Genomic DNA, 11885 nt, shown 5'->3' with positions numbered 1-11885 from the left:
GATTAGGTACACAGCAAGTGAAGACTGTTGGTCACCTGTCCAGACACAGTCTCAAGTTCTTGTTTTTTAATTCGACACATGTAATCCAGAAAATTATATGTAAATGTTACAAAAAAGTGGACTAATAAATTGACAATAAAAGCACAAATACTGCGGATTTCAGAAAACAACAGATGGAATGATACAGCACTCTACGAGAAGCAATGAAGTCTGTAAAATTAAATAATAAAAAAAAAATCAAAAAATTGTTAACTATAATGATGGAAATGGTAACCCACGCATGCACGGGGAGAACATGCAAACTCCACACAGAGATGGCCGTGGGTGGGATTGAACTCGGGTCTCCTAGCTGTGGGGCCTGCACGCTAACCACTTTTTGCGCCATGCAGCCCAAAACTGAATATTTTCCTATAAAAATAATCTTGCTCTAGGGTTAAACTTAAACTATGTGAAAAAATTGCATATTTCAGACATAGTTGTGAGTGGTGATTAATCGTGATTAATATGTCAAAACTCTGATTAATCTGATTAATTTTTTAAAAATAATTTGACAGGCCTACTTTTTTATTAAAGGGGACAAAGAGTGCAAATTTTCCCACCCTTTGTACTGAGTTGTGGACCCCTTTAGAACAGCGACACACAATAACCATCACACAAAGCTTTATATTTCTTACAGTATCTGCACCTATTCAGTTGTGTTTAGCGACTGAAGATAAGAATTGACACATCCAAGTCCAAGTTCATGGTTTTCTTTATTTTTCTATTCATCAAATACAGTAAAAATCAGCATATTTCAGACATAGTTGTGAATGGTGATTAATCGTGATTAATTTGTCAAAACTCTGATTAATCTGATTAATTTTTTTACAAATAATTTGACAGCCCTACTTTTTATTAAAGGGGACATATAGTGCAAATTTTGTACTTTGTACTGAGTTGTGGACTCCTTTAGAACAACTACACACAATAACCACAATAACACAAAGCTTTATATTCCTTACAGTATCTGCACCTATTCAGTTGTGTTTATTTTGGATAAAAGCGACTGAAGATGAGAATTAACACATCCAAGTCCAAGTTCATGGTTTTCTTTATTTTTCTATTCATCAAATACAGTAAAAATCTGCATATTTCAGGCATAGTTGTGAATGGCGATTAATCGTGATTAATTTGTCACAACTGTGATTAATCTGATTAATTTTTTTACAAATAATTGGACAGCCCTACTTTTTATTAAAGGGGACATACGTATAGTGCAAATTTTGTACTTTGTACTGAGTTGTGGACTCCTTTAGAACAGCTACACACAATAACCACAATAACACAAAGCTTTATATTTCTTCCAGAATCTGCACCTATTCAGTTGTGTTTATTTTGGATAAAAGCGACTGAAGATGAGAATTAACACATCCAAGTCCAAGTTCATGGTTTTCTTTATTTTTCTATTCATCAAATACAGTAAAAATCTGCATATTTCAGACATAGTTGTGAATGGTGATTAATCGTGATTAATTTGTCACAACTCTGATTAATCTGATTAATTTTTTGAAAATAATTTGACAGCCCTACTTTTTATTAAAGGGGACATATAGTGCAAATTTTGTTGTGGACTCCTTTAGAACAGCTACACACAATAACCATCACACAAAGCTTTATATTTCTTACAGTATCTGCACCTATTCAGTTGTGTTTCTTTTGGATTTCGCACAAGTGACCTTCCATCATTGATGTTTCCCTGTCTCTCATTAAAGAAAACCCCTGAGCATGTCCAGTCATGTGAACTGTTACTGTATACATTTATTGCACATACAGTGATATAGCATACATATCATACTTATTCAGCTGCATGCTGTGACTGATCGTTGACCGATGTGATGTTCCCACAACCTATCGTCCTTATGCCAGATTGAAAAAAATAAATGGACACGTGTGCATATTTATTTCAATAAAGAGTTCTGCATCGTTCTGTGAGAGCTCAAGCGAAACAGGTTCTTGTTTGACTTTGAAAAGGTTCTCATGATTGACTGTTTAATTGTACGTTCTGGAAGAAGAGTTCCTAATGACTGACGAGCAAAGAGTCTTTCATTTGCATCCCCAACAGGATTATATCATCGGGAAAAATAAACAACTTGAGATCATAATCAGACTAATTAACACCACCTGAGAGTAACTTCAATTTTTTTTTTTTACATTATTATTTGCCAGCTGTGTTTGGATTTAGTCAACCCTTGAAATTACGCAGTATGACTGACTGTGGAGTAGGTACACCCATGGCAGGGTGCAGGGACTCTGTAGGACTGCTTTGGTACTTTGGTGTTATTTTGATACTATGTGTTAGTATGCACATATGCTATTTTAATCATATGAAAATACAGAAAAATATACAAGCTTTGGTTCCGGTTTTCCACAATAAAAGCTCTGATAACACATTCCACTGTTCTCAAATATCTTCCTTTTTATTTTTCTGCACAAAATAAGATGAAAAATAAATAAACAAATCAAGAATAAAGAAAATCAATCAATCAGTAATAAATAAATATAATAATAATAATAAAAACTTAAGAAAGCACATATAGTTGGTGGGTAGACAAATGATTTTTTTCAGATTAAAATAAACAAAGCATTATTAGAGCCCTGTAGACATGACAAAACATGACTATAGTCACATTTATGCTCTTTTTATTTACAACATATTGCGCAACTGCAGGGTCATGTGACACATGCTAACTCGCAAACTAGAGAGCTAGCGACCTAAACGGTAGCCTCCAAGTTATTTCCCTTAAACTTAAATAGCCCAAAACTTACCACTTCCACACGGATAGGGAGGATAACTATTAACAGTTATTTAACCTTTAACATGAACATTAATAAAAACGTAATATTTTTTTCTGGGTACATGATACCATACAGCATCCATATCAAACTTGCGCGGGCCGCACTAACATTAAACTTTCATATCAAAGCGGGGGCCTCAAACTAGTGTCCTTGTTATTTACAACATATTGCGCAACTGCAGGGTATTGAGACACATGCTAATTTGCAAACTAGAGAGCTAGCGGTGGCCTTCAAGTTATGTCCTTTAAATTTAAATAGCCAAAAACTTACCACTTCCACACGGATAGGGAGGATAACTATTAACAGTTATTTAACCTTTAACATGAACATTAATCAAACGTAATAATTTTTTCTGGGTACATGATACCATACAGCATCCATATCAAACTTGCGCGGGGCCGCACTAACATTAAACTTTCATATCAAGGCGGGGGGCCTCAAACTAGTGTCCTGCGGGCCACATTCGGCCCGCGGGCCGCGCGTTTGAGACCCCTGATGTACAACATTTGAAACGCATACATAAGTAAGATTTCAGAGGCTGAGGTATCATCTTCTTGTACAGATGCGCTGTAGCAGCAAATGGAGACTCGCTGCTATCAGTCATCTATATTGGGTCTCCTGGCAAGTCTTTCCGTCTCCGCCATGACACTTGGCACCGGCTATGGCACTTGAGAGATGATCGAAACATCTCCCAGGAGATGAACACCGCTTTTGTGGAAAGAGGACTGCCACAGCTACATAATATTTATTCCCCAACTGTCACCCGGAAGGCGTCAACTCGAAAGAAGTGAGTGACAGATTTTAAATGAGATTATTTGAAATGTTAAATGATTAATATATGCATGAACTTTGTACAGGATCTTATTAAATTCAAAGTGCTCTTGACACCAATTTTTTTTTTTTTTTTAATGAAAGAATGTACTTAATTTTGAGACTGCTGTCACCCGCCAGTAAACAACTATAAAATACGAGCGATCTGAACTGTTGAGAACATGGCGAGAACACTTTCTGGCTCATCGAAACTCAGCTATGAACGCACAGCAAAGCCAAGAAAGAACAAGAAGACAATAATAATATCATAATAATACTTCATAACACACACAAAAAAAAATCTGGAACAATAGATATAGGTTTGACTGGTAGTGATTGACACTGACGGATTAGTTGCCAGATACAAAACGGATGAGCACCCTGTTCAGCTAGCCTTGGTCTTTGGCATGAAAAATTATATTATTCAAAAATTTGTACTGTACATCGACTTAAACCGAGGTCACAGTGTTTTTTTGTCCTTAATCTGGGGCACATAATCAAAACAACTGCCTTCAAAATGTGCCAAACACCATCCATCCATCCATTTTTTATGCCATGGATCCTCACTGGGGTCACGGGTATGCTGGAGCCTATCCCAGCTGAAGAAGAGGCAAGGTACACCCTGGACTGGTGGCCAGCCAATCACAGGGCACATATAGACAAACAACCATTCACACTCACATTCATACCTATGGACAATTTGTAGTCGCTAATTAACCTAGCATGTTTTTGGAATGTGGGAGGAAACCGGAATACCCGGAGAAAACCCACATGAAGATGCAGAAAACATGCAAACTAAAACACAAAGTGGAGATTTGATTCCAGGTTTTTCCCGATCTCCTGACTGTGTGGCCTACATGCTAACCACTCAATCACCGTGCAGCCAAGATGTAGTCATTCATTCATTCATTTTCTACCGCTTATCCTCACGAGGGTCGCGGGGGTGCTGGAGCCTATCCCAGCTGTCTTCGGGCGAGAGGCGGGGTACACCCTGGACTGGTGGCCAGCCAATCACAGGGCACATATAGACAAACAACCATTCACACTCACATTCATACCTATGAACAATTTGTAGTCGCTAATTAACCTAGCATGTTTTTGGAATGTGGGAGGAAACCGGAGTACCCGGAGAAAACCCACACATGCACGGGGAGAACACGCAAACTCCACACAGAGATAGCCGAGCTGTGAGGTCTGCGCGCTAACCACACGACCGCCGTGCAGCTGTGCAGATTTTTGATGAAATCAATTTATTGGGTGGGAAAACCTTTTAGTGCTCTTTTTTAAAAAAAAAAAATCTCCATAATTTGACTGTTCATGTGACAGAAAACTCAACTCAAAAAAAAAAAAAAATTGTGTGATAGCTTATAAAAAATAGTAATGAATAATACAATGTCAGCGTACTACGTAACACCATTGATGGGCAGCACACTGAGGCAGGCTGGAATTGCACAGCAAGTAGCCAGAGGCTAGCTTGAGGAAGTGCTCTTTATATGCAGTGAATCAGTTTGACATTTACACCCTTACTCACACAAGACGAGTCGACAGGGCTTTGTCAAACCACACACCATGCAAACAACATGCACTGTAACTAATATATAAATATATTTATATATATAGCGTATTTTCCAGACTATAAGTCGCACTTTTTTTTAAAGGTTGGCTGTTCCTGCGACTTATACTCCAGAGCGACTTATAAATGAAAAAAAGTGTTTATGTTACATAAACACTGGACACCTTTTTTTGTTTATGTTTATTTTTTGTGTAGCTGAATAAGCATTATGTTAGCATATCTTACACCTATTCAGCCTGTTCTATATTCTTTTATTATTATTAGAAGAGGACGAAATGTCTGTTTTGGTCAAGTAGTTTCTTCCTTAAGTGCATTAGTGTGATGTACAGTAATACCCGGACCAAAAAAAACAACACATTTTTTAAAAACAGAAAAATATACAAACTTTTTCAGTGCTTTGGTTCCGATTTTCTACAATAAAAGCTCTGATAAAACATTCCACTGTTCTCAAATATCTTAATTTTTATTTTTCTGTACAAAATAAGATGAAAAATAAATAAGCAAATTAAGAATAAAGAAAATCAATCAGTAATAAATAAATATAATAATAATAATAAAATGGCAAATAATTAAAAATTAAGAAACCACATATAGTTGGTGGGTAGACAAATGATTTTTTTCAGATTAAAATGAACAAAGCATTATTAGAGCCCTGTAGACATGACAAAACACGACTATAGTCACATTTATACTCTTTTTATTTACAACATATTGCGCAACTGCAGGGTCTTGAGACACATGCTAACTCGCAAACTAGAGAGCTAGCGACCTAAACGGTAGCCTTCAAGTTATTTCCTTTCAACTTAAATCGCCAAAAACTTACCACTTCCACACGGATAGGGAGGATAACTATTAACAGTTATTTAACCTTTAACATGAACATGAATCAAACGTAATAATTTTTTTCTGGGTACATGATACCATACAGCATCCATATGAAACCCCAAAACTTACCACTTCCACACGGATAGGGAGGATAACTATTAACAGTTATTTAACCTTTAACATGAACATTAATCAAATGTAATAATTTTTTCTGGGTACATGATACCATACAGCATCCATAACAAACCCCAAAACTTACCATTTCCACACGGATAGGGAGGATAACTATTAACAGTTATTTAACCTTTAACATGAACATTAATCAAATGTAATAATTTTTTCTGGGTACATGATACCATACAGCATCCATATCAAACATTAAACTTTCATATCAAGGCGGGGGCCTCAAACTAGTGTCCTGCGGGAAACACATTTGGCCCGTGGGCCGCGTGTTTGAAACCCCTGGTCTAAGATCTTTACGGACATCTCAATTAATCACAGTTTTTTTGCCATTTTCTAGTGTTACCTGTACTTTTCCAGCACTTATACTGTATATCTATACTAGTATTCTAGATTAGATTGAGAACCATTGGCCTAAAAGAGTGACGTTTAGGGCATTTTTACTGATGTCGGATTTGAACTGTATGTAAGGGTTAATATAATGTTTTATTTGCCCTTTGTGCAACCGTGCTCTGAAAAAAAATTAACGCTAATGAGGTCTATTATGAATATGATTTGTATCGTGCTATATGACATCAGCAATCAGCCTGTACATGACTGTAAATCAACATATGAGCGTTTATTATCCGAAATATCATCCTGACAGTAAGTATGACAGTTAACTAAGTTGACAAATTAAATATCTCCAATGTATTATTATCAAAATGTGTTTCTTTAACGCATACCTCATTCTGAAGTGCCATTAGGAGCCCGACTGCAAAATAATCAACTCTAATGACCTCATTGACCCGCCCACATTTCTTCGCTGAATGGACCCCGGAGGAAATAAAATGTGGCCGGAACCATCCTGCTAATGAAATTGATAAAGCAATGGTAAAGCAATTTGGCACACGTGGACAACGGTAAGAATTATAGTGAGCATGGTAGATTGACAGTCTGGAGATAGAGGGTTTGAATCTCTGTTGGAGCATCTCTGTTTGGAGCTTGAGGATACTTCAGTTTCCTCACATTTTCAGGAACATTCAAATTTTTTATTTTTAAACAATATTTGTACAATTATTTTTTCTTTATTTTATTTTTTAAACTTTTTTCTGTCAATTTTTTTTTGCTGCTTTTCAATGTTCAAAATTTTTATTTTTAAACAATATTTGTACAATTATTTTTTCTCATAATTTTATGTAATTCCTGTACAATTATGACTTTTTCGTTAGATTTAAACTTTTTTCTCTCAATTTTTTTTGCTGCTTTTCAATGTTCAAAATTTTTATTTTTAAAAAATATTTGTACAATTATTTTCCCTCATAATTTTATGTAATTCCTGTACAATTATGACTTTTTTGTTAGATTTAAACTTTTTTCTGTCAATTTTTTTTTGCTGCTTTTCAATGTTCAAAATTTTTATTTTTAAACAATATTTGTACAATTATTTTTTCTCATAATTTTATGTAATTCTGTACAATTATGACTTTTTCGTTAGATTTAAACTTTTTTCTGTCAATTTTTTTTGCTGCTTTTCAATGTTCAAAATTTTTATTTTTGAACAATATTTGTACAATTATTTTTTCTCATAATTTTATGTAATTCCTGTACAATTATGACTTTTTCGTTAGATTTAAACTTTTTTCTGTCAATTTGTTTTGCTGCTTTTCAATGTTCAAAATTTTTATTTAAAAAAAATATTTGTACAATTATTTTCCCTCATAATTTTATGTAATTCCTGTACAATTATGACTTTTTTGTTAGATTTAAACTTTTTTCTCAATTTTTTTTGCTGCTTTTCAATGTTCAAAATTTTTATTTTTAAACAATATTTGTACAATTATTTTTTCTCATAATTTTATGTAATTCCTGTACAATTATGACTTTTTCGTTAGATTTTAACTTTTTTCTCTAAATTTTTTTTGCTGCTTTTCAATGTTCAAAATTTTTTATGTTTAAACAATATTTGTACAATTATTTTTTCTCATAATTTTATGTAATTCCTGTACAATTATGACTTTTTTGTTAGATTTTAACTTTTTTCTCTAAATTTTTTTTGCTGCTTTTCAATGTTCAAAATTTTTATTTTTAAACAATATTTGTACAATTATTTTTTCTCATAATTTTATGTAATTCCTGTACAATTATGACTTTTTCGTTAGATTTAAACTTTTTTCTCTAAATTTTTTTTGCTGCTTTTCAATGTTCAAAATTTTTATTTAAAAAAAATATTTGTACAATTATTTTCCCTCATAATTTTATGTAATTCCTGTACAATTATGACTTTTTCGTTAGATTTAAACTTTTTTCTGTCAATTTTTTTGCTGCTTTTCAATGTTCAAAATTTTTATTTTTAAACAATATTTGTACAATTATTTTTTCTCACAATTTTATGTAATTCCTGTACAATTATGACTTTTTCGTTAGATTTTAACTTTTTTCTCTCAATTTTTTTTGCTGCTTTTCAATGTTCAAAATTTTTATTTTTAAACAATATTTGTACAATTATTTTTTCTCATAATTTTATGTAATTCCTGTACAATTATGACTTTTTCGTTAGATTTTAACTTTTTTCTCTCAATTTTTTTTGCTGTTGTTTTCAAAATGTTTTCCTTTTTTTTTAATTTTTACTATAAAATATAATCCTTTTATATAGTCCATTTTGGCAGCATTCACAGTAATCTCAGTTTTTTGGAATGTGGGAGGAGTACCCAACTCCGCCACACAGAGATGACCGAGCGAGGTCTGTGAGGTCTGCGCGCTAACCACTCGACCGCCGTGCAACCACACTTGATACAGGCTTTATTTATTCTTTCCACTTTCAACAGTCCTATCAAGCCAAGACCGTGCTTGTCTTTATTAGGGGGTCAGCTGGAACCTATACCAACTGGGTTTTGGCGAGACACCCTGGAGTAACTGAACAAATGTTCACAAATTAATGTGCCCCACCGAGGGGACGCCTGTGCAATAACAATAATCATGCCGTCCAATCAGCATCTTGATGTGCCACACCTGTGAAGTGGATAGATCCATGAGTGAGATTGGCCGGTAACAATCATATGGATTAACTGTACATTTTTCAACGTATTTATGGAAAATAAAGAATAAACTTTTTTTTTTGCCTTTTTTTGGGAAACAATTTAATACTATTTGGGACAAACGCGGAAAAAGCGGTAGAAAATGAATGAATGAATATTAGAAAGCTAGGAACACACTACTAAATAGCTCCTACATGTGGAAAAAAATGTCCTATTATCTAAGAAAATAAAATATTTTAATATTATTATATTAATTATTAATTATTATTAATATCTACAAATGTTCTGATGAATATCTACTATTTTTTCTTTTCGTTTTTCAGCACCATTTTGTTTCTCCAATACTAAAAAGTATTATTATGACTGCAGACCCAGGCTCTATGAGGACAGTCAGTATAATGGAACCACAGGGGGCGGTAGGGGGTAGGTTATATTATACGTGGGCTCGCTTTCTCCTGCGTGTGTGCATTCTGTGGGAGCGGAGAGAGGAGAAGAGGCATGACAGTCCACACAGGACCGAGCAGAACTCCTCACAGCATGGAAAACAACGCTGCGTATTTCCAGCGCAGAGAACGAAAGCGTGCGTAAAATACGCGCTGCTTTTTACGCACCGAACTAATTCACATTTCTACCTTACAAACTTCATAAATTGCGATGAAAGTTCAAGTTTATGAGGTGTATGTAGCGTAGCATAATGGATCCGGTTTTTAATACCGCGGACGAAGGCAACTGGAGCGCGGACTCCTTCAACGAAACGAACTGGAACCAGTTTGTGCAACCCGCCTGGAGAATCGCGCTGTGGGCCATCGCCTACTGTTGCATCGTGGTGGTCTCGGTTGTAGGCAACGCGACGGTGATTTGGATCATCATGGCGCACAAACGCATGAGGACCGTCACCAACTATTTCCTGCTCAACCTGGCGTTTGCCGAAGCCTCCATGTCCGCCTTCAACACCGTCATCAACTTCATCTACGCCGTGCACAACGAGTGGTACTTCGGACTGGTGTACTGCCGCTTCCATAACTTCTTCCCCATCGCTGCTGTGTTCGCCAGTATCTACTCCATGACCGCCATCGCCTTGGACAGGTAATAATGCACTTTGCAATATCTTGCATTATATTTAATGCTATTTTTTTATACATATTCATATCACACATTAATCCACAATAAGTGTTTTAAATGAGCCATCGCGGGGGATGCTGGAGCCTATCCCAGCTGTCTATGAGCGAGAGGCGGGGTACACTCTGGACTGGTGGCCAGCCAATCACAGGGCACATATAAGACAAACAACCATTCACACTCACATTCATACCTACGGACAATTTGGAGTCGCTGATTAACCTAGCATGTTTTTGGAATGTGGGAGGAAACCGGAATACCCGGAGAAAACCCACGCATGCACGGGGAGAACATGCGCAGTTTTAATCAGTGGCTATCTAACCACTCGACCGCCGTGCAGCCTCAAACAAAAAAAGCAACAGAAGAAATTGTGTATAGCGGAACCTTGGTTAGCGTACGCCCCTGGTGAGTGTGTTTGGCCTTGGTTTGCATACCTTTTCCTGGATAGTGTACAATACAGTATGAACGGAATTGGAATTGGACTCGAGTCTCCTTGCTGAGAGGCCTGCGCGCTAACCACTCGACCGCCGTGCAGCCTCAAACAAAAAGTTATGCAACAAAAAAAAGCAACAGAAGAAATTGTGTATAGCGGAACCTCGGTTAGCGTACGCCCCTGGTGAGTGTGTTTGGCCTTGGTTTGCATACCTTTTCCTGGATAGTGTACAATACAGTATGAACGGAATTGGAATTGGACTCGAGTTTCCTTGCTGAGAGGCCTGCGCGCTAACCACTCGACCACCGTGCAGCCTCAAACAAAAAATTATGCAACAAAAAAAAGCGACAGAAGAAATTGTGTATAGCGGAACCTCGGTTAGCGTACGCCCCTGGTGAGTGTGTTTGGCCTTGGTTTGCATACCTTTTCCTGGATAGAGTACAATACAGTATGAACGGAATTGGAATTGGACTCGAGTCTCCTTGCTGAGAGGCCTGCGCGCTAACCACTCGACCACCGTGCAGCCTCAAACAAAAAGTTATGCAACAAAAAAAAGCGCCAGAAGAAATTGTGTATAGCGGAACCTCGGTTAGCGTACGCCCCTGGTGAGTGTGTTTGGCCTTGGTTTGCATACATTTTCCTGGATAGAGTACAATACAGTATGAACGGAATTGGACTCAAGTCTCCTTACTGAGAGGCCTGCGCGCTAACCACTCGACCACCGTGCAGCCTCAAACAAAAAGTTATGCAACAAAAAAAAGCGCCAGAAGAAATTGTGTATAGCGGAACCTCGGTTAGCGTACGCCCCTGGTGAGTGTGTTTGGCCTTGGTTTGCATACATTTTCCCGGATAGAGTACAATACAGTACACATGCATGGGGGGGAGAACATGCAAACTCTACACAGAGATGCCCGAGCAGGGAATTGAACCCTGGTCTCCTAGCTGTGAGGTCTGCGCGCTAACCACTAGACCCCCGTGCCGCCAATCCCGTTCATATTAATCAATATTAATGTTATTATTTTGTAGCACTCGTGTACTTGAGTGGGTATTTATGTAAATGAGTGCTAATTGTGGCTGCAGTCATAAGAAAATG

The 11885-nt window shown here is 36.6% G+C and overlaps 1 protein-coding gene across 1 annotated transcript in view; it reads left to right on the top strand.

Moving 5' to 3' along the window:
* The first annotated feature begins 9730 nt into the window (after nt 1–9730).
* Nucleotides 9731–11885, top strand: part of tacr1a (tachykinin receptor 1a) — a 38225-nt gene continuing 36070 nt past the window's right edge. The window contains exon 1 of the mRNA XM_058069883.2: nt 9731–10326. Within this exon, the coding sequence (XP_057925866.2) occupies nt 9935–10326 (392 nt within the window). The 5' untranslated portion in view covers nt 9731–9934. The remainder of the gene's footprint in view (nt 10327–11885) is intronic.

This window comes from Doryrhamphus excisus, linkage group LG3 (genome assembly GCF_037039965.1).
Source record: "Doryrhamphus excisus strain RoL-2023G ecotype Guam linkage group LG3, RoL_Dexc_Guam_v1.1, whole genome shotgun sequence".
Classification (NCBI taxonomy): Eukaryota; Metazoa; Chordata; class Actinopteri; order Syngnathiformes; family Syngnathidae; genus Doryrhamphus; species Doryrhamphus excisus.
The sequence above is the reverse complement of the archived record's forward strand: the minus strand, read 5'-3'. Positions and strand labels throughout refer to the sequence as shown.